This window comes from Chlamydotis macqueenii, chromosome 25 (assembly GCF_036417535.1).
Source record: "Chlamydotis macqueenii isolate bChlMac1 chromosome 25, bChlMac1.mat, whole genome shotgun sequence".
Classification (NCBI taxonomy): Eukaryota; Metazoa; Chordata; class Aves; order Otidiformes; family Otididae; genus Chlamydotis; species Chlamydotis macqueenii.
This window is the reverse complement of record NC_141580.1, coordinates 5,236,737-5,262,919: the sequence shown is the minus strand read 5'-3', so window position 1 is coordinate 5,262,919 and position 26,183 is coordinate 5,236,737. Positions and strand designations below refer to the sequence as shown.

Genomic DNA, 26,183 nt, shown 5'->3' with positions numbered 1-26,183 from the left:
TGGAACATGGAAAGCCCAGAAATGCCTAATGAAAAGCAAAAAGAAAGTGGAGGATGCCAAAGGATAAAGTTCTTCAAGAATGATCTTACTGGTGGTCACCACCTGGCTGTGACTGCCCAGCTGCCATCTTTCCCCTTGCCATGACAATATCTCACTTTTCTCCCAGTACCAAGGCAGGAGGTAGGATGACCTGAGATAGGAAACAGCCAGCTCCAAGATGAGTCTTGAGCCGGAAACAGGCTCTAAGGCATGATGACTCCCTAGCATCGACCAAAGCCATGGGCAGCAGCTCACGGACACTGCCGATACCGCTGATGCCCGGCTTGCAGCTTTCCCGAAAGGACATCCATTTGGATATGCCTGCTGGGTCGCCTACTCAGGACTGCAGGGTAAAAGTACTACTGGGGCATGTCAAAGCCTGGTGACAATGTGACGTTCCTCTAACGGCAGATGGCTCACGTAGAAGCCATGCAGCCTTTAATGAAGCTCATGTAGGCTGTGAGTCATCGTCATCTACAATGGTATCTCCATGAGAATGCAACCATCTCCTTTGACATGCAGCAAAGTTAAATAAGACATCTGAGGGGAAAAGAGGACAGGGTCATGTTTATGAAATTGGATTATTCAGCTCCCAGGCTCTGAGGGTTGCTTACAGTTTCCCTCCTGGACATATTACGGATGGTTTTGTACTTCTGCTGCCTTCGTCGGGTTCTGGCCAAGTATGTGCTGTCTTATCCAGTCAAGAGCACAAGGTGCTGCAGCCATTAGTGCAGAAACTGGAGTGTTTTAAGCCTCCTCCTTGTTGTAAATCGGATGTTAAACATGGAAAGGGGACAAAAGAGCAATGGCAGTGAGCTGAGGCAGTGGCTTATGTTGACAGTTTGATTAGTCTATTGGAAAGACTTCTGAGAGATTATTTAGCTACAGTGAGAAGAAGGGGAAGATTAAGACTTTCTGTCCAGCAGAAGAGGGCAAGACAATGGCTGGTGAGTGGGAATTCAGACCAGCAAAATGCAAAGGCACAGGTTTCAAAGGAAAAGACAAAAGACAAATGTCCAACACTTGTTGCAGCTTCTCTAACATTGAGTGTCTTCAAATCCGGCCTGTGCTTTTCTGAAAAGAATTGTTTGAGCCAATACAAATTAATTCCTCACCCTTGGGGTAAAAGGATCAAATTCAGTGGTCACAGTAGACAACCCTGCCTGTTTTGCAAAGAGGATTTTTTTTTTCCCGTGTCCTCTGGGTTCGGAAGAGGGAGAGCCCATACGGTCCGTTGTCTTGCTGTGATTTCTGGCCCTCTGCACGCAGCGACCATGGCTGCACTGACAGAGGCACAAAAGGAGGAGGATGCACTTGGGCAGCGTGAGAGGAGCTTGGATCCAGCTGCCCTGTAAGGAGGGGCTTCTGGGAAACAAATATTCCTTATTTCTTCTGTAAACAAAGATTAACTCTCCATCAGCATTCGATAAGATGTCCTTAAATTATCAAGTGATGCACATGGAAAAACACAGGAGTACTCTGCTGTAACAAGTTTAAAGCCAGCTCAGTAATTTGGAATAACATTATGCAGCCCACACACGAATCCCAGTGTCCCTAGTGCAGCGGATGGAGGAAGGATACTGGGTTCCCCAAAACGGCTGCACTGAACACCCAACGCATGCTGATGGCTTGTGGTGCTGAACTATTGCACTTAAATTTAAAGAGCGCTGTTCTGCTGTTCCACTGTCCCCTGTAGATTTATTTTTTCGGTCCCACATCCTCTGCTGGATCTGCTGTTCCTTTCTGATCCAAACAAGCTTTGTAAAGAAATCAGCTTTAAACATTTTTCAAGTGCTCTGCCTGCAGCTCATGTTGCAGAAGCATCCACGGTCTGCAAACATCAGAGGAAACCTGGGAGCTGCTCCCAGCACCCATGGTGACTGGTGAGTTCCCTCTCGCCCTGCAAGGTCTGTCATCTTAGCACCTTTTTCATCGTCTCAGCTGGGCTTTGAGTCCTGATGGCTCAAGAACAGACACAAATTCTGCTACACGGCCCAGAGCAAGCTGCGTGTCAAGCTGGGCCAGGAGCATCTTCAGCAACGGAAAGAGTATTGTCCCTGGCCCAAACCTGGATCAGTTTGCTGACCTATAACAGGCTTGCTGCATACACTTTGCCTCTGTCCATTCCCCATCCTTACCAGAGGTAATTTGCTCTGGAGACGGCACCCTTGTAGGTGTGCTACAAAACTGTAGGTGTGCTACCAGCATGGGTCTTGCCTTGCACACCCTGTTTGCACAGCTGCTTTCACATTTTTTCCAGGTAGGCAAAGCCCTTTGTATGGGAGACTGATGTATCTTAGATCAGGACTTTAGTTGTCTCCTCTTAGCTCACATGGACCCTTGTGGAGCATGGAGCCAGGCGTATGTGGCCTTGACTCTCTAAGAGCAGTCCAGGCATCTGTATGTGCTGGAACAACAGCTCATCAGCGATGTGGTGTAGATCTGAGAAAGATCCATGCTCTTTTTTTGGATACCTCCTGTCAGAGAAGCAGACATTCATTTCTCACAAGAGGATGGAGAACCTTACGCACCATGACTGAGGAAGGACTATGGCAGGAAGATCTGCAACTTCTGCTAAATTCCTGCTGCATTTTTTTTTGAGTCAGAAGAGCCCTAAGTGAAAGAAAATTAATTCCTGATCCTCAGAAATGTTTCTCATCGTATGAATACAAACCCATTCTCTAGTCACACAGAATCACTCAGTAGCCATCATTCCACACTAGCAATTCTTCAAAAGCTGCAAGAGCGCAGCACCAAGAAGCACCAGAGATGGTCTAGATATGGTTAGAAGTCTATGTTGAGCCTCAAAGTCCCGATAGTTTAAGAAGGAATGAAATTCAGATGCTTGTGTCAAGCACACAAAGAAGAGACAGAAGGAAGATCAAGGCACAGGCTGGCTGTTAATGACTTGTGCGCAGGAGTTTTCATCACACAGCGTAACAAGAAGAAAACCCCCTCCTTGCCAGCAGCTCTGTATAGAGGCAGAGTTGGTGTGCTGCTGGACACCGCAGTGTCATAAGGACAGAGAAGGCTCGGGACCAAACCGGCAAATGGAAAAGCAAGAAATACCAAGACTGGAGGAAGGTGATTATAAAATGACTCAGGCAATCAGCATTAATTAATGTTAATTTCTCTGTGACAATGACGTAGTGTAGGATAGTACCTGTGTGTACAGCAGGATTGTCAAATTAGAACAGCATTTGGTAAATGGTTTAAAATGACCTCTAGAGACGAATACTAAAACATCCAGAAAATTCTGAATTAACAGATTAGAAGGAACAATTGAAGCATGTAGTCTGACTGTTATAACACAAGTTAAGAACTTCCCGTACTCCCTCAACTTGTGGAGTCTAGGACTTGTGTCTGGTGAAAACAACAAATAGGAGTGTATCTCATGTTAAAAGGTGGATGCAGTGTGCCTGGCCTTGTTTGTTGTCTCTGTTAGTCCAGGCAGGGGAACATGTGTCAGGAGAACTGGGCTTCTGGCTAATGAATGGCGCACAGAACACAATACCCTGGTGTGAAGAAACACAGAAGTGATGGCTGGAACAGACTTGTGGAAGCTCCAGCCCAACCTGACTTGAAGCAGGACAGCCACCAACACTAGGCTAGGTCAGCAATGGTTTTGACAAGCTGAATTTTGTAAATCTCCAATCACCTCCCTCCACAGGAACCTGTCCCAGGGCTGTGCCACCTCCCTGAGAAAAGAGTTTCCTGATGGCCAGCCTGAATCTTTGAACAAATGGTGCCTTTCCTTGTCTCCTACAATATCCAGTATTGGCCATAGTATTTTGAGGACATCTCAGCTGTCCTTCTATGGATGCTTCCCTTGTTCCTAAGGGTTTTGAACAGGCACCGTTACAGGCTTTTTCTAGGTTAAGAGACATTTCTGTTTGGGAGTCCTCTTTGCTCATCCACAGAAGCTTGTAGGACTGCTGAGAAATAGCACTGTTCAGTGCTGTTCCCTAAGTCTATGCTCACACTGCTAAATGCACTTCAGATGGTTTAGGTTTGTCACATTCCTGCTGGTCATGAACGGCCCCCTCAAAGATGGGCTGGCTCTGCTTTCTCCCATGAAGTGGGGAGATATGATTAACGTTGCATCTTGCAAAAGTGGAACAAAACTGCCACACCAATAGCACGAGCTTCAGCAGCTAGACATGGGAAACAATACCTTCAGCTGTATGGAGAAAATCCTCTTGGAAGCCCCTTTCAGGCACATCAAGGACAAGAGGAGGATTGGGAACGGCCAGGACGGATTTTCCAAAAACAAATTGTGCCTGATCAATCTGACAGCTTTCTGTGGTGAGAGGAGAGCAGTGGATGTTATGTACCTCAGCTTTAGCAAGACCTTTGAGATTATCTCCCATGGTATCTCCACAGAAAAACAGATGAAATACGTACTATACAGATGGACTGAAAGGTGGGTGGACCACTGGACCAAAAGGCTAGTTGTCATGGCTCCAAGTCTAGCTGGCAGCTGGTCATGATGGGCTGGAGCACAAGGCGGGTATTCAGAAAGAATACTATCAACAGGGTGGGAAATGTGTTGATGAGAGCCTCATGACCCTCAACAAAATCAAATGCAAAGTCCTGCTTCTGGGGTGGGACAGTCCCATGCAACAGGACAGGCTGGGGGCTGACTTGCTAGAATGCAGCTTTGCAGAGGAGGACTGGAGGATCCAGGTGGGCAGCCACTTGAACAGGAGTCCCTTGTGTGTGTGTGCAGGGAAAAAGGTCAACTGCATCTGAGGGCTGCATTAGCAAGACAGTAGCTAGGACACTGAGGGATGTGATTCTTCCTCTCAGCACTTGTGAGACCACATGTGGAGTCTCATGTTCAGTTTGGAGCTCTCGGGGCAAGAAAGATATGGACATACAGGTGGGAGTCCAGTGGAGGCCACTACGATGGTCAGGGGGCTGCTTTGCATAGGTGCTCCAGATAAGAGAATGACAGATGATCCTTTCCACCTAAATTATTCTATGATATGCTGATTCGATAAGCACTGCAAAAGCCTGATGTGCTCACCCACTCATAGTGTGGCTGTGAAGTTCATAGTGATGGATCCTTTTCTCCAAACTGTAGATATCTAGAAGCTGGTTGTTGAAATTGCAACTGGTTTTGCTGGTTCCTCCTCCAGATGACAGAGAAGAACAGGCACCTATGGGAGGTTACTTTCCATTGCAGTCCATGAAAAGTACCTGAGACTGGAGGTTGACTCGCCTCCAGTGACGCCTCATTGATCAATTCACACTGAAAAGATGGCTGGCTTAGGGAACTAACCTTTAGGTGCCCCCATTATGGCCATCTGGTCACTTAGGCTCTCTTCATAACCAATTGAGAAAATGATGCACTTTTAGAACATGATCCACTGACCTGCTTTACCTGTTTACTCTGGATGAGGTTCTCTGTCCTGCAGTCTAGACGTGTGGTCTAGACGCTTGGTTTTAAACTGTGCCTACACATCTCTCTCAGGTGGCTCTCACTGACTTTTCATCCCCACTAGATTTGGATGAGGCTGCAAGCACAAACCATGAGGGTTGCATCATCTTTTTCAAAGGTAAGCAGGAAAAGCCAGTATGCTGTTAGAAAAGCCACAGAGATGTTTCTCACACAAGCCAGCACAGGAACATGGACCTTACCCGTAGCGGTGCCCTGTGAAAGCCAGAACCCTGCCCACTATCGACAGAGCAGTTTGGAAAAGTTGGTTTGGAAGCCTTGAATGTCATGGACTGTGCTATTTATTTTTATTTGCTCAAGGAGGGTTTAACTAAAACAGAAATAACAATGGTCAGTGAACAGACTCGCGCAGGGATGAGTTGGGTTCCACCCTTGGCGGTACCACTGTCAGTATCGCTGCCATTCCTCTGTCTCTGCACACACAAATGCTCGTGCAGGTAAATTATGTAGGTGAGTGAAGTGGCATTTGAGCTTCTGGGTAACAAGGGACTTTTTTTGTTAAGATGAGAGCAGATTCAGAGGATGAGACGTGGAATGGATGGAGTTAAAGGAGTCCAGCAGGATTTAGCCCTGCTTTGCAATCCTAGACTTTCTGTGGGCAGGTGAGAGGACTAAAGAGCATTTACATGATCTTCTCACTGGCCTGCATGGAGCTGTGAAGCATCTGACAGAGGAGCAAAAGTGTCTTGGGAATGGAGCATCTGACATATGAAGTTGCTCCTGGAACTGTGTAGCCAGGAGAAAAGGCGGCCCTGGGGGGATCCTGTCAATGCACACAAATACCTGGTGGGAGCGAGTAGAGGAGATGCAGCCAGGCTCCTCTGAGTGGCATCCAGTGACAAGAGGCCATGAGAACAAAGTGAAATACATGAAATTGTGTCTGAACAAATGAAAACTCTTTTCTTGTGATGGTGGCTGAACACTGGGACAGGTTACCCAGAAAGCTGGTGGAGACTCCACCCTTGCAGATCCTCATAACCCAACTGGACACAGTCCTGGGCAACCTGCTGTCTTTGACTCTGCTTTGAGCAGGAGGGTTGAGCTAGATGATCTCCAGAGGTCACTTTCAACCTCAACTATTCCTTGATTCTGTGACTAAATATTTAGTTCATTGGCAACACACCATGGATGTAATGCTGAAGGACCAAAAGCATTGCAGTGGGGCTTTGGGGACAAATCTGACTGATACACTTCTGGGATTCGCCGTGCTATGAGAGGAGGATGGAGAGACACATGGCAGGGTAACGGCGCGGGGAGGAGTGCAAAGAGAAAAAGGACGTACCAGATGGTTTAAATGCCATTGCCACAAAGAAAATGATTCTTGTCACCACTCTTACTCATTTGGCTGATGGAGCTTTCCTAGGCTTTGGGACCAGGAATTGTCATCTGTTCTGTCTGGCAGAGCCAGTACAGCTGCTATGGCAGTTCTTACCCTCCTCCCCGTCTCTCCTTTCTCATCTTTCCTCCCTATGTCCTCCCTGGTCGGTACTGAGACGGGAATTGTCAAGGGAAGGAGGTTGAACCAAAATGGGACTAACTCAGACTTCCCAGCCTTGTGCTTGTTAAACACCTGGCCTAGAAAGCCCCTTGTTCCCAATTTGAGTGCTATCACTCAACATCCCCTGTTGAAAATCCAACCCCAAAGCCATTCTCTTTCTGACAGGAGAATATCTCATCCCACAGATGTTTTCAGCTCACACTCCCTTCACTCAGTCACAGCTTTCTTCCTCCACAAACCTCCTACCCCTGGACTTTCCTCCTTCCCTTTGGTCTGTTACTCATTGCAACCCTTTTGTCTCCTGCTGTGATGTTAACTATCCCTCCTCTTCTCACGTCACCCGCACCCCTGCTTTTCTCTTCCCAGCTATTCCTTCCACCTCTCCTCTGCCTCTGAGCCCTATTCCAGGTTTCTCTTTCTACCTCTTGGTCTTCATGCATCTCCTGCTGCTTGCATCCTGAGCCACGTGCCCTCCCATTAAAGCTCCGTCTCCCCAGCTCTGTTTTTCTCTCCTGAGTCATTTGATGTACTTTATGCTCAGCTGTCCTCTCCACAGCCTTGAAGGAACAGCCTGGCCCCATGTCCTTCGCTACCATCAGCCCTCTTTGCAGTCTCCACGTTGCCAGAGCAGGACGGAAGGGTGTGCAGAGAGGCGTCGTTGCTCTAGCACTGATGGCCTTGGAGCCTACTGGTGGCATGACCGGATTCTAGGAAGGAACTGGGGACAGGACCTGCAAGCTCCTCAGATTGGCCTGGGTATGATGCATGGTCCAACTGAGACCTTAGGGTGACCTTGTGGAGAAGTCCCTCTCCCAGCCCAGGGAGCTCTGTTAAATCCCTCTCTTGCTCGGTTTGTGGGGTTGCCCAGCCAGAGAGCAGAGTGCAGGGCCAGACCTGAGCCTTTTGCCTGCACCCAGACCGGTTCCCTCGAATGCCAGAAGCCCTTTGCCTGAGGAGTCCCCACAACAAAGGGCTTCATAGCAGAGCGAGCAGATCCCTCTAGATTACTGTAATTTCCCTTGTCTGAGCATGGCATTGAACAAGCGAATCTGCTGCATCCCGCACGTTATCTCTCTGCCCACCGGCGTGTGGATTAGTGTTGCTGCAGCAACAGCACTTTTGTAGGACGAGCCCATTCTGGGAGAGCTGCTCCGGTTTGGGTGACTCAGGGCTCTGTTATGGGCTTGAAAGTGATTTGGCATCTGCCTCCACCCCTTTGTCTTGGCATCGCAAGCGGTTCGGCTCTGACTTATTTGCCAGCAAAATGCTGGAAGGATGGGGAGGAGGGGGCAGGGCTTGGGAGCCGGAGTCTGCTTCTCTTCCTAACGAACGCGGCCTGAATAAAGTTGCTGCCAAGGGTGCGTGCCCGGGAACGGGGCTCCTGTATTGTTTCGCGTATCAGATATAAATGTTATGTTCAGTAATGCCTGGTCAAAGCAATGTCACTCTCAGTTTAGAAAACACAATCAACTGATTTGCCATGGGAGAGGATCTATTCTGCAGGGACTGTGATAATATTATTCACCCGATAATTTGCATAAATGCATATGATTTGCATATGCAAATGGACATTTCCAGGCTGTGACCGCAATAAACACAGCAAGATTTTCAGCACTGCAAAACCTTTCCTCCAAGAGAGACGCTGAAATTTGTTTGGAGACTTGCTCGCTCCAAATCGACGCATCCCGGCGGGGCTGTAGATTTGCATACGCACCGCAGGCGACCAAGGCCACCTCATTTGTCCGTGCTGCTGCCTGCTCACCAACCCTCCCACTGTCATTCCTGCCTGTGAGGCATTCCCACTGAAGGGATAACCCCACCACTTGAATTCGCCTTCCTTTCCTGCCTCTTCCCCCAGGCTGGTGCTGATGGAGGGGAACAGTTCCTACCAGGGAGGAGGAGGTGATGGGACACTCAGTCCAGAACAGAGCATCGCAGAAATGAAGGGAAGGAAAGGAGATCTGTCCACCCAGGCCAGCAAGGATGGTGGTGATCCCCTGTTGGTCAGCCAAGCTCTCTCTGCATGCTTCCAGTGTCACTTTGGAGAGGCTTTGGTGGTGGCTAACCTCAATAAGTGGTTAGTGACAACTGTCTGGAAATTACTCACTGTAGGCCACCAACTTTGGCATTGAAAAACATCTGCCCAGTGCTCAGGGAACGTCCGGTTGAACACCATGGATAAGATTTACCATATTAACCCAGCTGTTCCATAATTAGGGCTGTAATCTAAGATGGATGCTTGAGCTACCTCTCCTTGGAGAGTCCTTCGCTGTGCCCTGAGGCCAGGATAGAAGATTACAAGGATGAATCTGCTCCTATGAACAGCCTGAGGTTACCCCAAGAAGGATATGCCCTGGCTTAGGAGGAGACAGTGGGTGCCCTGGTCTCACACTGAGCTTGGCTCTGCCCACCCTGGGTGGTACAGCTGAGACTAAGGCGCCTAGTTCTGTCCATCTGGATGAACTGGGTGCTAAAGACATTTACATCAGATACAACACGGAGAAGTCAAATTGACTTATCTGGAAACTAGATCTAGAATTAGTCCTGGTGGTTTATTGTGGTGAAAAGTTATACCTCTGCCATCCTCCATCCATGGAGAAGAAAGCAGCACTCAGAGAACGGGGGTACTGGGCTCTAGAAAGACATGAGACACAAACTGCCATGAACATTGCAGAAAATATTGAATGAGCTGACACACTGGGTCTACTCCAAAGGTCAATGTAGCCCCTTGTGCCTCCCTCACAAGTAATCTCAGCTATGTAGGGAAGCACCATGAGAAACAAGGTGAGGGTAAAAGACGGCTTTGCCCAGTATATCGGGTTCCAGCAGGGATGGGTTGTGGGATTTCCTGAGTTGGAGTCGAGCTCCAAACTATCGTACTTAAAGACTACCAGCGGAGTGATTCTCAGTAATTTTCTCCAAGCCACTTCTCACCCTATGGTGTATGTATCCTCCTCAGTGTTTCCTGGGAACAAGTCCCACAATCTGATTACACACTTCTCTCAGCTTACTTTAAACCCAACAGCAAATAATTTCATCAGGGAGCAGCAACAAGACTTTCAACAAATTAAAGAGGAGAGAGTTTTTGCGGTAGCCCTTGGGCCAATCCAGACAGGACAAGATACGACAAACGTGCTTTACACCCTCCGAATGAAAAAGAGATTTTAGCTGCATAAGAAGGGGTTTGAGCCACTCCAGAATCAGTCGGTGCTGAAGCATGGTTCCTCTTGGCACCTTGATTGCCTGTGCTGGGCTGGATGTTCAAAAGGATGGTCCCCTTATGCATCATGCAAGTGATGCTACATGGAGTAAGTGGGTCGCACCGATCATGCAATGCCTTGAACGGGAAACCCTGATGACCTGGGTATCCTGGAAGTGATCGTGAACTGACCAGGAGGCAGAAATTTTGGAGCATCACCAGGGGAGCTGACTCGTGCTGGAGTGGCTCCACTGTATGATAAATTACCAAATAACCAAAAAGTTGGGGGAATAAAAAAGTGGGGATGTTTGGAGTTACACCATTTGTCTTCCCAAGTAACCGTTACGCGTGACAGAGTCCTGCTTTCCTGAAAACGGCCAAACATGTGCCTGCTGATGGGAAGCAGTGACCGAATTCCTTATTCTGCTTTGCTTCTGTGTGCAGCTTTTGCCATAGCTATTAAAAGGTAGCTATCTCAACCTGTGAGTTTTTGTACTTCTACCCTTCCGATTCTCTCCCCATCCCACTGCAGGCAGTGAGCGGCTGTGTGGTGCTTAGCTGCCTACCTGGGTTATCCCACAACAGATTCTTATATCTTGAGAAATAAACATCTTCTCCTAGGCATACTCTTGTCATCATTCATGATCTGCAAGATCGGTATTGTATTCACTTGTTATTCTTCTCCAAGCCGCAAATCGAAGTTAAGTATTGTCTCCTCGTCTGAAGCCATTCAATACTTCTGTTTCCTTGTTGCTGTTGGCTTGTCTGTGTGTTTTTCTCATTTTATATAACATTTTGGGGAAATCAATGATCAGATTGCAAACAGACCTCAGGATGCATGACCTCAGGACTGAAATAATGACATGCTGATATTTTTTTTGTTTTGAGAACAAATCTAGCAACAGCTCCTAACAGAACTTCTCTATCACCTATCAACCATCATGTTCCCCAAAATCTGAGCAAAGGAGAGAGCAGCAAGGTGCAAAGCTTGTAGATGATGTACAGTTCTACATGTTGATTACTGAGCGCTGAACTGTGAAGAACTGTTCATAATAAAGTTCATTTCCAAGGTGGTTGCAATAGAAAGTCTAACCTACATAAATGTTGCACAGATTGGGGATCCTTTTCCTTCATAGTTATTTGCAATTAATCTGGCTTTTTATTCCCCATTGCGTGTTATCCATTCCTGTCTTCCATGGTCACCTTTATGCTGGACCACTCTGAGCGATGCGTTATGTTTGCAAACTTCATCGCATCGCTGTTCCCCCACTGCAACCTTTTTCAATGTGCTGGACAGTGTGTGTCCTTGCAAAGCCCTACTGACAACTCCTTACCAATGTGAAAAAACAAAAAACTTTTCCATATTGTTTAACAAATAATCTGATTTGAAGCCATGGGAGCTATTCTTTTCTCCTAGAGTTTTTGGTCAGGAATAGAGAAGAATAAATCTGAAAAATTATATCTGTTCTTAAAGATTTTATTATAGCCCAGAAATTTTACCCAGAAATATCTTATTTTTAATAATTGAGGATCTGGCTTTTTTTTTTTTTCTGGCCAATACCAGCTATATTGAGCTGAATTGAGTTGAAAGCATCCTGGGGAGCTGGGTGAAAGGAAGAGGACCCTCTACTAGGTGATATAATGTACACTGCCAGGCAGAACTGAGCTGTTGACTTATTACTGAAAATTCATTAGTGATACCCTGGAGCCTGATATAACTCAGGAAAAAAAGGCTAAAAACACAACCTGAAGTAAATGTTATTTGAACATCTACTCCCTTTCCTACAGAAAATATTTCTAACGTAAGTCATTCCCATACTCTGTGCAGGTTTTTTATACTCAGTTGTTAATTTCTCATGGGTTACCAGTAAGCCTTAAATTCACAATATTCAAAACCACATCAGAAAAATGTTTTTCCAGTTCATGTATGGTTTTCACCCGTGCAGCAAAAAACCATGCACTTCTAATAGCCAAGATCTCAAGGCTTGAAGTAGAACTCAAGTCTTTTCTCCACCAAAACTTAATCCACGGACAAGCCTCACCAGATGTCACCAAGCCATGTTTCATAGTCCAGCTGTCTGGATGCTGGGCTGAACGGAATAAGAGAGAAGCACAACTAAAACTCAGGTTTGGACACCAAAGACAGAAGACTCGTAGACCATTGACGCCATGGATACTATACGGACCATTTTGTTACAAATGCAACCATACGTCTTTGAGCCAGGCCTCCTGGACTGGACTAAACAAAAGTGGGCATTGTGGTGCAGGTTTGTGCAGCGTGTTGGCACTGGTTATGTGGTGGGAGACACCACCATGGCCATGCACTTCTGCCTTGGCTCTGGAAACAGCTGTGCTAAGAGGAGTAATGTAATTTCTGAACAATCTGGGAGGACTCGTCTGTGTCCTCTGGGTATGAAAGGCTGATTTTCAAGAACTTCAAGAATTAGACCATTTAGGGTGTAGATGATAGCACTATCGCCATTGTGTCTCCTTATTGTCTGGCCATTCCTAATTCTCCTTGTAGTGCCTTTGTGCAAGCTCTCATTTATCTGATCAAAGGTTGAATAACGCTTGCCCCCAAGGTACAAGGCCACTATTCGTGATAAGACTGCGAAGACTGCAGACATGGCCTCTGCAGACATGGGGTAAGACTCCTTCAGGGGTTTTGGTAGAACTTAAGTCTCCAAAACTGTGATCCTGAACATTGCACCACTATCGCCTTAGTTTGAGGCAAAGACTCTTTTTGTAAGGGCTTACATCAGCTTCCAGGCTCTTTCAGCTTTCTTACTTTATCAAACACAGAAGCAACAGGCTGTGCCCCACAAAAGCCACAGAGATTTTTGTTTCTGGAAGTCTTATCTTTAGGAAATTTACAGGAAAAAAAAAAGAGCAAACTGAATTGAAAAGTGAAAATATACAGATAACAATAACTCAATGTACTATATAAATGACTTGTCAAACACAAATCGGACGGATTTCATTAAAAACTTATGAAAGGCAATTTGGTTGTTACCAAATGATAATGAAGCCAGAGCACAGAGAATGCAATAAGCAGTTAGAATTAAAAAAAAAACCCCACAATTGAAAATCTTTTGCAGCAATGAAAACAAAAGAAAAGCATAACTATGGAAAGCATCAGCAATCACAGGAAGCACATACTGGGAAATCAGGTGAGAAACAGGTCAGTGATGACCTGGTATCGAGAGCAGCCCTGAGGAGAAAGACCTAGGAGTGTTGGTAGACGAGAGGTTCAACATGAGCAGGCAATGCGCCCTTGCAGCCCAGAAGGCCAACCACATCCTGGGCTGCATCAAGAGGAGCGTGGCCAGCAGGTCGAGGGAGGTGATTCTGCCCCTCTACTCTGCCCTGGTGAGACCCCACCTGGAGTACTGCGTCCAGTTCTGGAGTCCCCAACACAAGAAAGACATGGACCAGTTGGAAAGGGTCCAGAGGAGGGCCACAAAGATGATCGGAGGGCTGGAGCACCTCTCCTATGAGGACAGGCTGAGAGAGTTGGGGCTGTTCAGCCTGGAGAAGAGGAGGCTCCGGGGAGACCTGATAGCGGTCTTCCAATACCTCAAGGGGGCCTACAGGAAAGATGGGGAGAAGCTGTTCAGTAGGGCCTGTTGTGATAGAACAAGGGGTAATGGGTTTAAATTAGAAGGAGGTAGGTTTAGATTAGATATGAGAAAAAAATTTTTTACAATGAGAGTTGTAGAGCACTGGAACAGGTTGCCCAGAGAGGTGGTGGATGCCCCATCCCTGGAATCGTTCAAGGCCAGGCTGGATGAGGCTCTGAGCAACCTGATCTAGTCAGGGATGTCCCTGCTTCTTGCAGGGGGGTTGGACTAGATGACCGTTGAAGGTCCCTTCCAACTCTAACTATTCTATGATTCTATGATTCTATGAGGGAATTGCACAGCTGAGGCATGGGATATCTGTGCTACTGGCTGAATTCTGGGCTGGAGGCTGAAATGGTAGCTCCTACGAGAAAATAAATCATTTTGTGAGGTTTGCAGGTAAGTCTGGACCCAGCTGTATTGTATGTGCAAATGACGGGAGCCACCTGATGGATGGCAGATGTTTCAGCTGAGACCATTGTCCTGGCTGGCCACCACAGTCCAAGGAGCAAAACAGGCACTCATCTTGTTTTAGACCTCTGCAAGTAAAACCCAGGCTGCAAATGTGCCACTGTCAACAGGGCGATACTGAGATGCTGCTACCTGCGCTGGAGATACCTCCAGTGGGAGCCGAGGAATAAGGAGCAGGGAGCTGGGTAGCATTTGGCAGGACTCCACGGGGGCTGTGTAAAGCTCCTGTGACAGTTTTCAAGGATCACTGCAAATTTCTTAATGATAATTCTTCACAGTTCTAGAAAGTAACCGAGAATACTGGATGACTATATGACATAGAAATGGGATCAGAATAGAAAAATCAGACACTAACGCCTTCTGCTTTAAACTTGAGGGGTCTATGTGCTGAAAAGGTGGAGGAAGATCTCAGGTGTCTGAGCTGATGTAATACCAGAGCGGCTCAGGGAAAGGGTTTCTCATTCATAAATGAAAGGTGCAAGTACTGGGAAAGGTGCCAGTTAGACTTGATTAGATTTGTAAGATTAATTAAAACCAGACAGGTTCAGAGAACTGTGAAAAAGACAAATTAGCAAATTAGCAAATCAGGAAACCTATCTTTAGAAAAGGAATTAGAAAGCCTCTGGCTCCTTTATCATAGCAAATTTGCTTATCAAAGCATACTTCTTTCATGTTTTCCGAAAAGGCAAAGCAACTACACTAACAGCCCTGGTGATGAACATTTTTGTTTTTCCAGGGTAAATATTCAGTTTTTCAAGCCTGTGCAATAGCAGCCCATTCAGCCAAGGACAGCTCAGGGTTTCTGTCTCAGGTGACAGTGGAGGGTTTCTTGACTGGCCGGCATAAGCACCAGCCTGTCTGTCCACTGAATGTGCTGGATGGATGGATGCTCTGGAAAAAGGCATCCTTTAGCTAGGGTGATGTATTAGACAAGGGAGCCGAGATACATTTGTAAAGGATCACTGTCTTAACCAGGGGTTTGCAAATACCTTGTGCTTTGGGGTTAGTTTGAGATTTTTAAGGAGTCCTGACTATACTCCTAGTCAGAGTAAGTAGTAAGAAACAGAGGGATCCTGGACTCAGAGAGGTGGGAACTCTCAAGATCTGCCTATTCCTAAGCTTTCTAGATGACCTTTAAAGGTTCCAGATAGACTAGATGACCTTTAATGGTCCCTTCCACCCCAAACTGTTCTATGATTCCATGATTCTTTCTAGGTGTTTTAATAGGAAAGCCTGTAAATTCATATGCAGCCAATGCACAGATAGTGTTAAAAAGGCACGAAATGTTAATCATAACACCGTGTTTCTCAGCCTGTGCCTCATGGTTGGTACTGGGACGTGGTATTCACCATGTGGCACCCTGGATATGGCCTTTATCCCGAAAACTTCCATTAAACAACCTTAAATAATATAGCATGACCCCCCTCATATCAGGTTTTCATTACATCCAGTATTGTTATAATCTTACCTCCAAACTTGAGTAATATTAAGTCACTTCCATTTGTAGATAGAAAATGAACCTCAGATCAGGTCAGCAAAAATAAGATTGCATCTGCCGGCAGAAGGCTAAAACTAAACTTTGAGTAATTTAAGGAACATGAGCTATAGCTGTCTATATATGGGATATGTAAATTATGCAGACAAGTTGTTCTGGTTTTGTTAGTGAGAGGGGGCCTAAGGTGGTAGCTTCTGTAGGAAACTGCTAGAAGTTGCTCCCCTTTGTTCAGTGGACTCGGCTGGGCCTAGGGCGGACCCGCTGCTGGCCAAGGCCGAGCCAATTGGTAGCAGAATGTCCCATGATAATGCCTCTGCGATAATGTATTTAAGTAGGGGAAAACAGGAAAAAGAGGAGGAGAAGATGTGAAGCAGCTGAGCGGGGGGCAGAGAGGGGGAGGCGTGAGCCTCATGGGCCTTGCAGGCCTCACCCTCTGGCCTCCCGCCGGGCAGCCGACTGGGCCCAACTCGGCCCGGCCCGGCTGCAAGAAGTGGAGAGGAGTTGAGCAGTTGAAGTGAATAAGATGTAAAAAGGATCCTGAGAGGCGTCTGCCAGCCTGTTGTGAGGAACGGCTGCAGACGCCAAGGTCAGTGAAGAAGGAGGGGGAGGAGTAATATGGCTCCTGGCCAAGATTCCTCTGCAACTCGTGGTGAAGACCATGGTGGAGCAGCTTGTCCCCCTGCAGCCCATGGAGGTCCACGGAGGGGCAGAGATCCACCTGCAGCCCATGGAGGACCCCACGCCAGAGCAGGTGGAGGCCTGAAGGAGGCTGTGGCCCGTGGAGGGCCCGCTGGGACAGCTGTTCTAGAGGGACTGCACCCCGTAGAAGAGATGACCCACGCCGGAGCAGTTTCACGAAGGACTGTGGCCCGTGGGAGGGACCCCACGCTGGAGCAGGGGAGGAATGCAAGGAGTTCTTCCCCCGACGATGATACAGCAGCGTAAAACAACGCGTGATGAACTGACCGCGACCCCCATTCCCTTTTCCCCACCCGTGCCGCTCGGGAGGGGAAGGTAGTAGAGATAATGTTAAGCCCGGGAAGAGGGAGAGGTGGGGGGAGGTTATCTTGTTCCCTGTCTCATTCTCCTGCTAATTTTAGAAATAAATGAATAGTTTTCCCCAAGTCGAGTCTGTTTTGCCCGTGACGGTAACTTTAAGGATTTCTCCCCGTCCTTATCTCAAACCTTGAGCCGTTTTTCTTATATCATCTCCCCCTATTCTCTCGGAGGGTGGGGGGAGCGAGAGAGAGACTGTGTAGTCTGGTCCTGATCGGGGCTGAACTACGACACAAGTTCCTTACAAATCCTTCCCATTTCAGATCCTTTAGGAAAATCACTGCTTGATCCACTGAGTGGTATTGGGAACTGAAGAAGAATGAGATTATGGACGTATGCAGGAGCTGGTGAACATTAAATTAATCTCATCCCAACAACAGCCAGGGGAAAACAAGTGTCTAGTCTGCAGTCATTGGGTGGCTCCGTCTACCAACAGAGGAAAGAGACCAGGTGATTTCATCCTTTCCAAGATGAGACCTCAGACAGATTATCTGGAGGTCTGCCTCGCAGAGAGGTAGCATCTTTCCATCAGCAGCAAACTGTGCCTTGGCGATTTGTTTGCAGGATGTTCCTACCCTTCTGGGAGAGAAATCACATTGCAATTCTCTTGCTAGGGATGAGTATTTTGAGAAGCAGCTGATAACTTTTTGGAGCTATGCCAGGTTAAGCATGATTTAGAGCCTTTGCCTTTAGGAAACTGAGATTAAGTGTACTTAAATAGAGGAGGATTGTTGGCCTACTAGATTTTTATTTCCCAATTACCTGATCTCCTGAGGCATGACCTTATCTATATGAACCCAAATAAAATCCACAAATCCATCTTCAAAATGCCTTTGGGATGAGCTTTATAATGTAAAAATGATAGCAGCTACTCAGAAGTACTTCTTGGATGCAGAAACAGACACTGACTTTCATCAAGGACTTTGGGTATGTCCACATTGCTGAATGGCTGGACTCTGAATCCAGAATTCTGCTTTCATGCTCAGAAATGTTCCATATTGGGTATGCCCTCACATGCTAAAACCAGCCAAATACCGGTCAGTGGTAAAACAGCAGCTAGCAGCTGCTAAGGCTCCTACTAGATATGCCAAGGATGTTTCACTCAGGCCTGGCAAAAATGTCAAAACGGGTTCAAGTTGAGCCAAATTGCCATAGATACTACTGTGGCTCAACACAAGTCATGCAAACCAGATCTACAAGGCTAACAGAGTGTTAGCAGCAAGATGTATCTAAACAAATACCATTGCTAACCCAACTGACTGCGATTTTATTTTATTTTAGCATTGGCTAAAGACCTGTCATGAACTAGCTGGAGTCACAAGGACTCTCACCTGGGCCCAGAACACGTGTAGGATACAGAGGGGTGATGTGAGTGACCGTCAGGTTTCTCTTTGGCACTGTGTGTGTTGGGTCGTATGTTGCCATCGTACGCCTGAGGCTGTCACAGGGATGAGAGTTGCTTAGTTGTGTTCAGAGGCCTAACGAAGGTCCCAGCCCTCATTAGACAAGCACTAGGGGATGACTAATCCAGGACTTTTCTAACACTGCATCTTTTGCAGCATTGCTGCTGGCCTTGTCAAAGGGGGTACCACAGCCATAGAAATGACAGCTGAGAGGGTGCCTGGAGGTCTCCAGTCCAAGCACCTGCTCAGAGTAGGACGCTCCTCAGCACCAGCCCAGGGTGGCCAGGGCATTGTTCAGTTGAGTCCTGCAAATATCCAAGGAGGGAGCCTTCTCACCTCCACAGGCACCTGACTCAGGGCCACACCACACCCTTGTGCAAGGAGAACCTCAGGCAAGTGTAAACCTCTGAAGTCCCAGCTTTTGGCAATTGCCCTTTGCTATATTGCCTCGCATTATGGAGAAAAGATCCATCATGTTTGTAAGGGCCCTTCAAGAGGTCATAGACTGCTACTGAACACCCCTTAGCCTTCTCTTGACCAGGTCCCACCACCTTTCCTAGTAAGCCATGCATCCCAGATCCTTACCATATTGGAATCATCCACAGAATCATAGAATATTTTGGGTTGGAAGGGAGCTTTAAAGGCCATCCAATCCACCCCCCGCCCCCTGCAAGGAGCAGGGACCTCTCCAACCGGATCAGGTTGCTCAGAGCCCCGTCCAACCTGGCCTGGAACGTTTCCAGGGATGGGGCATCCACCACCTCTCTGGGCAACCTGGGACAGTGTGCCACCACCCTCAGTGTAAAAAAAAAATTCCCTAATATCTAATCTCAATCTGCCTCCCTGTATTTTAAAACCATGACCCCTCGTCCTGTCACAGCAGGCCCTGCTGAAGAGTCTCTCCCCACCTTCCCTGCAGCCCCCTTTGGGCACTGGGAGCCGCTCTCAGCTCTCCCCGGAGCCTCCTCTTCTCCAGGCTGAACAGCCCCAGCTCTCTCAGCCTGGCCTCACAGCAGAGCTGCTCCAGCCCTCTCAGCATCTGCGTGGCCTCCTCTACACCCTCTCCAACAGCTCCATGTCATTCTGCTGTTGGGGGCTCCAGAGCTGGACGCAGCGCTGCAGGGGGGTCTCACCAGAGCGGAGCAGAGGGGCAGGATCCCCTCCCTCAACTGCTGCCCACGCTGCTGGGGATGCAGCCCAGGATGCCGTTGGCTTTCTGGGCTGCAAGCACCCATTGCCGGCTCATGCTGAGCTTCTCGTCCACCAGCACCCCCAAGTCCTTCTCCTCAGGGCTGCTCTCCATCCATTCTCTGCCCAGCCTGGATTTGTGCCTGGGATTGCCATGACCCAGGTACAGGACCTTGCACTTGGCCTGGTTGAACTTCACGAGGTTTGCACAGGCCCACCCCTCCAGCCTGTCTAGGTGTCTCTGGATGGCATCCCTTCCATCCTGGTAGCCACAGTCCTGGTAATTCCCACTGGTAACTACAGTCACCGTTTCCCCACCTCATACCCACAACTGCATCAGTGGGATGTGAAGTGTCTACCTGTCCACACCAAGGTGAGTGTTGACATCGAGCCGGGGGAGCAAGTCAGCGTGTGGAACAGCTGGTGTGTGAATTCACTGGCTGGTGCCCTCCCCAACACCCCACAGCCAGCCCTGATCTAAGAGAACTGGGTGACCAGAAGTCCCCCATGAATTTCCAGTGCTCCTGCATGGGGTCCCTGAGGCAGGAGATTCACTTTGTGAAATGCTGCTTTTAATGAAGGACTCAAATGAGAATTGCAATTAAACTGCCTCTTAAAAGCTCCTTGTGACCACTTAAATTTGCCTCTGAATTTAGTGACAAGAATGGTCCCTGCGGGACAGAGCGGATCGCTGGGGCTGGGACACCCCAGGAGACAGGAGTGGTTGGCTTTCAAGGGAACAAGACTCCCTGATAATTAGGGAAACGCATGAATTTCTATTGCTCTGCAGAGCTGTGCTCTAGCAGCATTCTGAAGCTGTAACGGGACTCAGGACCCCACTGCGCTGCACTCTGCCGTGTAGGGGAGTGAGAAACCCGACAGGCGATGCTGGCTGGCCGTGCTGACTCCACCGAGACCCGCAGTGTGATGAGGTTCTCCAGGCTGTGCATCCTCAGCAGCTCTCCTGCAGCAATTTTTAGGGCTGCCCATGCTGGGCAGGACAGTGAAGCTGAATTTCATCTCCATCCTGGAAAGCTCTTGCTTTCATGGCATGGACTGACCATCCTGTTTGGCAGGGTGGTGATATCTATTCCCATGGGCCATGCCTGGCTGTAGAAGATGCTGAAGACCTTTAAAACCATGAGATCCTGGATGCTTGTGGCTGTTTAGTTATTGAGAGCTGTTTTCTAGAGGCAGCCACACGTCACCTCCGCATCTCTCCTCGTTACCTCTGGCCTCGCTGCAGTCCCCGCGTAGCTTCACCTACGGCTCTGACCAGCGAGCTGTGACGTGTCGGGAGGCAGCGGGCTGTGGCGTTACCCACCCCTCCTGCAGCATCGGCAGAAGGCGACGTGTGGTTTATGCGTCAGCTCTCCCAGTTCAGAGCTTCACGTGTCGGCGCAGGCTGCTGGTGGAGGTGCTTTGGCTTCGTGTGCCGGACCAGGAGCCAGAGCAGCACCCCTGGGCTTGCATGGCGAGTGCCATCAGCCCTGTCACTGACAAACTCCATCATTACCTTAGTCATTTTTCCCCAGAACTGGCTGCATTTTAAGCTGTACAAAAATTATACGTGGGATCTTCTTCCTTTGTAGTGCGGCAGCAGCTGGATTTGCATCAGGAAATCTGCTCTCGTAGTTTGATGCTGCACTGCAATTTTATTCCTTTTGAATAAAGCTTTAAGGGCCACAAGCCTTTAACAAAACACAGGCTGCAGGATATAAACGTTTTGAACCTTCAGAGAATGAAAAAAAAAAGACTGCCAAGAGAACGAAACCTCCCATTTGCTCCAGCAAGGTAAGGCACTGAAAGCTACCAAAGATGAGTTACCTGTCGCCTCAGACTACATCTACATGCAAATGGTTTCCACACAAAGGTTTTTCCTAATGAGGAGGCTGCTGTGGGACCAGTGAGAACATGTTATGACGTTTCCATCTGCCTCTTCCTAGGGGCCCAAGGCCACCGGGATCCTCAGCCAGCTGTCAAAGCCTCCAGCTTCCCCTGAAAACAATTCTGAGGGACAGAAGTAAAGTTTAATAACATTTGATGGACAAAGCCATTCATCCAGTTGCCAAGTCATCTGCTTAGAGGCCAACAAATGCTCAAAGGGAAGATGCACTTGGAGAGAGTCACAGTTGTGGGCAGTGATCTGTTAATATTTCACCTTGAGAAGTGATGAGAGGAGTGGGGCTGAAGTTTTTTCCTCTCTGTTTACACCAATGACTCCAGATCTGACTCCTTTCTCCAGGAGTTTTCAAGACTCCTTGGTGAGTGATGCTCATGGAAGAGGAGACCATTTGGTGTTTTTTCTCAGTTCATGGGTGGAGTTGTCTCCCTGGTTGGCTTCTCCAGCCCCTGCACATGTATTAGCATCCTGGGAGTGATTTCTAGTTGTTTTGTGGGCCACAATATATCTGACAGCTCTGGCCATGGGCTAGGTTTTAATCTAAATTTTCTCAGGACATTACCAGAAAGCTCCAGGCCCATCTATCAGTCTGTCTATATGGTGCACCGATTAGTCTTTCATACCTTGATCCCCTCCAACCCCAATGACTCAGACATGGTCTCTTTAGGGTATTTGGGATTTAAAAAATGACTGCAGGTGTGACTGGTGTCGCCACCATCCCTTCTGCTGGCACCTGCAAAGGCTGTTGGTGACCCATGACTGCTATCTGTGAGGCTGGGGTGCCAGCCGCCGCCCCACTGCTCACTCTGCTTCCATCCATGTCATCCCTGAAGGGTCAAGAGGAGCAGCAGTCCTGGTCTCCATGGCCTCACCACATCTCTCTGTCTCTCCCTACCCTGCCTCTCTTTTGGCAGCGGTAACCCAGACAGCCTAAGTGTTGGACACATATCTGAAGAAGCTTTTGTTGCCTTCAGCTCCTCTTGTCAGCACTCTTGCAGACAGCATTTAGATGACCTTTTCCCATCTGTGCCCCATTTGTTCTTTTTCACTGCTATAATAGGATGGAAGCATGTGAAGAAGGGTTGTACTTTTGGCAAAATACCACCCTGCTCACTGAAGGCCACTTCTGCGTTACCCCTCGACCTTGCTCAGGCGTTGCCTGGGAAAATGCTAGTTGGTTAGGGACAGGATGATGCCAAGGAGCTGCCAGCAATCACCGGGCTGGACTGCAACCTGCCCTCTTGGCTTTGCAGCCCAGCAGCTCCACTGTCCCACTGCCACCAGCAAGCCTGGATGCTGCAGATCTGTATCTGCACAGCGAAGCCCTTCACTTTGCATGCCCGTCCGTCCAGACCGCTCCCCGTGTCAAGAGCCGATGGCCTGAGCCTCCCTGCCTTGCACACAACATCTCAGCAACGAGGCCCAGGGCAGGATCCACGCTCCAGCATGACAGTCTGCGAGCTGGAGGGCTGCTGTTGGGTTGTGGTCTCTCTAGGTAGCGGAACCAGCATCCTTGCCTGCCCCCTCAGTAAAAATACAGCTCAGTGCAACCACTCAGCAGCTCCATCTTTTTGCCTTTATCCCTTTCCCTGCACTATCAGTGGAGTCCTGCTTGCAGGCATTGTCTGGCTGCTTGGCGGAGCAGCCGGATTGTTCCAGTGGCCCCTAAACCTGATTACAAGGCGCTGAGACCCCATTCTCATCGGAATCCTTTTCCTTGTGCACATTCAGACACTTCCTCCCCCACACAGGAATAAACATTTTTCCCATTTACGCCCCAAAGCAGAATGTTCTGTTTTGGTTTTGCTGCCAAAATATTCCCTAAACAGTTGAAAAATACATTGCACTGGCGGGACCGGGCACTCTGTGTCAGCAGTATTGGGATCCTGCAAGGTGGACAGCCTCCCCGAAGGGCTCGTATTTGTCAGAGATGGTTTAGTTGGGGATGAGAAAGCCCAAACGACTGCAGCCCAGCCTGGCCTGGAAGGGCACAGGAGCCCGGTGCAGGGGCCTGGGCCGATGCTGTGCCCCATCTCTGCTTCACCCTGCCCTGTCTCGTGTGCTGAACCCTGCAAGGGGGACTCGTCCCCCAAAGTCTGCTCTACGCCTGCTGAAAAATCAGTGCAGCAGGCAGACAACAGGAAAAGGATGCTTTTTTTTTTTTTTTAGGAGTATGTATCACATCATGCTAGAGCACACAGTGCGTAAGACTCAGCTCCACGGGGCCAATCTTCAAAGCCTCCGGTGGGACTGAAGGAGACATTTAATTATTTAATTTTGTGTGCTGCGGGAAGCATTGTCTCTGCTGGAGCTGTCGGGGAGCCCTGGCGCCAGGTATTTCTGCCCTTCTGCTCCCTCAGCCTTCAAGACCCCTCTAAAACCCCATGCCATTTTTGATAGCCCCTCAAACCTATGTGGGACATCTCATCACCCCCCTTCCATGCAGCAGGGACTCTCCAGCGGCTTGGTATTGCCAGAATCTCCAAAAAATATGCGAGATGCGGACTTATTGAATGAAATTCTGCAGATAGCTTGTTCAGCTCCCTCTTTTCCCGTGGATTCTGCTTGTCATGTCCCTGGTGTTTCTGCCTTACGTGTTCTCTGTATTGTTCATTTTGGGTGAACTTGTAGGGATTTTGGAGAAGGCAAGGACATGGGGTAGACACCTGTCTGCAGGATCTTCTCCTGAAAACAGGGAGAGGCATTTTGCTCAGGGGGACATTTTTGCTTCATGGGGAAAAAACAGACCTTTTCACCAAGAAGATTTCTGTTCCTGATTCTGAGACTCAAAATCCTCCTCGATTTGGGTGTTAAATCCCGATTTATATCAAAGCCCAAGGCGAGTCAGGAGCTGGTGAGACCCCGGGAGAGCTGGTGTCACGGCAAGGTGCCGCTGCCCCGTGCAGATTCGTGCTGTTAGACCCCGCCGTGCCATTGTGACCTGTTCCGCAACCCACCCCGCACCCCCGTTCAGGCATGCTGGTCTCCAGACGAAGGAGAAAAGGGATGTAAGGAATCAAAGCCATCCTGTCTGTATTTCAGTGGGCTCCCTTGCCCCAGGCTTAGGTCCTAAAGTTAGGCAGCCACACTCAGGGCGAGGAAATAATTTAATTCTTCAGGAAAACATGCTGTGATTTAGCCATTTCATGAACCTGTGTAGCTTTTAAACGCTTCCTGAGCGCGCACTTCTCATTGTGTTCTCAGTCTTTCTCTACTGGAATGGCACATTTTCATTCTCAAAGTCCACCGCAATAAGCAGATTATTAAAAAAAAAAATTGACTTTTCCCTTCTGATTTCTAAATATTCCCAGACACTGCAGTCCATTTCCAAGTTCACTCCCACCTACTTCTTTCCATCTCCATGTTGGCACCGAGAGGATCTAATTCAGTAATAAAAAAAAAAAAATACTTTTCTGGAAAGGCGAAAATAACCCAAGAATCTCAGCAGCACCAAATGCCAGCATCTCCCTCTTTGCCCTACAGATCATTAGGCTCACAGCCCCTACCTGGCACATACAGAAACTTAACAAGACGTATTCCAATGCAAAATCCTACACAATAAAGAGAGAAATTAACCGAAATATTCTGTTATGCAACTCACAGTCTGCTGTGTTTCAATGACTTGAAATAATTTACTCTGTATTTTTTGTTCTAAAGTGCTTCCAATTGCATTTTATTAATATATTTATATAGTGTTATATTTATTTTTGAAATAAGTAATTCAGATTACTTATCAGCTACATTATAAGATATAAGCAATTCTTTAAAAAATATTTTTATTGTTAGTGCAAGGAAATAAGTGACATTTCCATAATTAAAAAGGAACAAAATCCATCTTTGAGGAATTTCACTAATGGATATTTTCTCAGGTGCCATTTGCGTTCTCAGCTTATTTGCCCGACTAAATTCACATGACAGAATACAACAAAAGAAGAGAAAGAAGTCTAAAAAACTGCAGCAGCCAAAAAGAAAATAGAATTCAATTTTTTTTTAAAGAATAGATCACAATTTAATGGAAAGGAAGAAAATACCTGCTACACAGTCATGCAACAGACAAAATTCCTAAGGCACAAGAAAATAAAACCGCATCCTTTTATATCTAAAACAAATGCCTATTGCTACAGTGACGAAAATGGAGAAATTAAGAGTGGTGAGGAAGACTCCATTTGCGCAAAGGGAAACCTAGACATTGCCCTTTAAAAATAACACCCAAACTTTTCATTAATTACCAGTCAAATGCGAAGAAATTATGCTTAGAATCAAACACGTAGTTGTGGCCAGCTCAGCAGGGTGAAGGGTGAAAAGGAAGGAACATACAAACCCCATAGCTAATAATTAATTAATTCATAAATCAATCATAGAAAGAGGGAAGGGGGAGGAAGAAATCTTACCACCAAATTGGGTAACCAGCTAAGACCTTTGTGCCATTGAAGAGAAAAGATAAAATTAGTCCAAGCAGGTGGTAATCCATTAGTCCAGGCTGGTGCAAGGGGAAAATCTCAGCGAAGTTTTCAGAAAAACATGAAGTGCGAAAATGAATAATCCCCCCTCCTTCCAGGAAAAAAAAAAAAAAAAAAAGAAGAGTTAAACAAAGTCCCTTGTGGTGCGGATGACTTTCTGGCTTGTCAGAAACACACCTCTCCAAGCCTTTTCCCTGTAGATCATCCAAAAGCGTCTATTAAAAAGTGCAGGGCTTGGGGATGTCAGCAGGCAGCCAATCAGACCGCATGGCCCAAGGTGAGGGATGAGTCTCAGCCCAGGGCTGTCAATCACCCTCTCCTCCCCCTCCACCCCACAACTTTGTTCCAAGCCCTCGCTTCCACAGACAAACCCTCTTTGCAAGAGTCTTT

The 26,183-nt window shown here is 47.7% G+C and overlaps 1 protein-coding gene across 1 annotated transcript in view; it reads right to left on the bottom strand.

Annotated features, from left to right (window-relative positions):
* Window positions 1-25,804, bottom strand: part of WNT3 (Wnt family member 3) — a 49,120-nt gene extending 23,316 nt beyond the window's left edge. The window contains exon 1 of the mRNA XM_086766575.1: window positions 25,725-25,804. Within this exon, the coding sequence (XP_086622701.1) occupies window positions 25,725-25,804 (80 nt within the window). The remainder of the gene's footprint in view (window positions 1-25,724) is intronic.
* Between the last annotated feature and the right edge of the window lie 379 nt (window positions 25,805-26,183).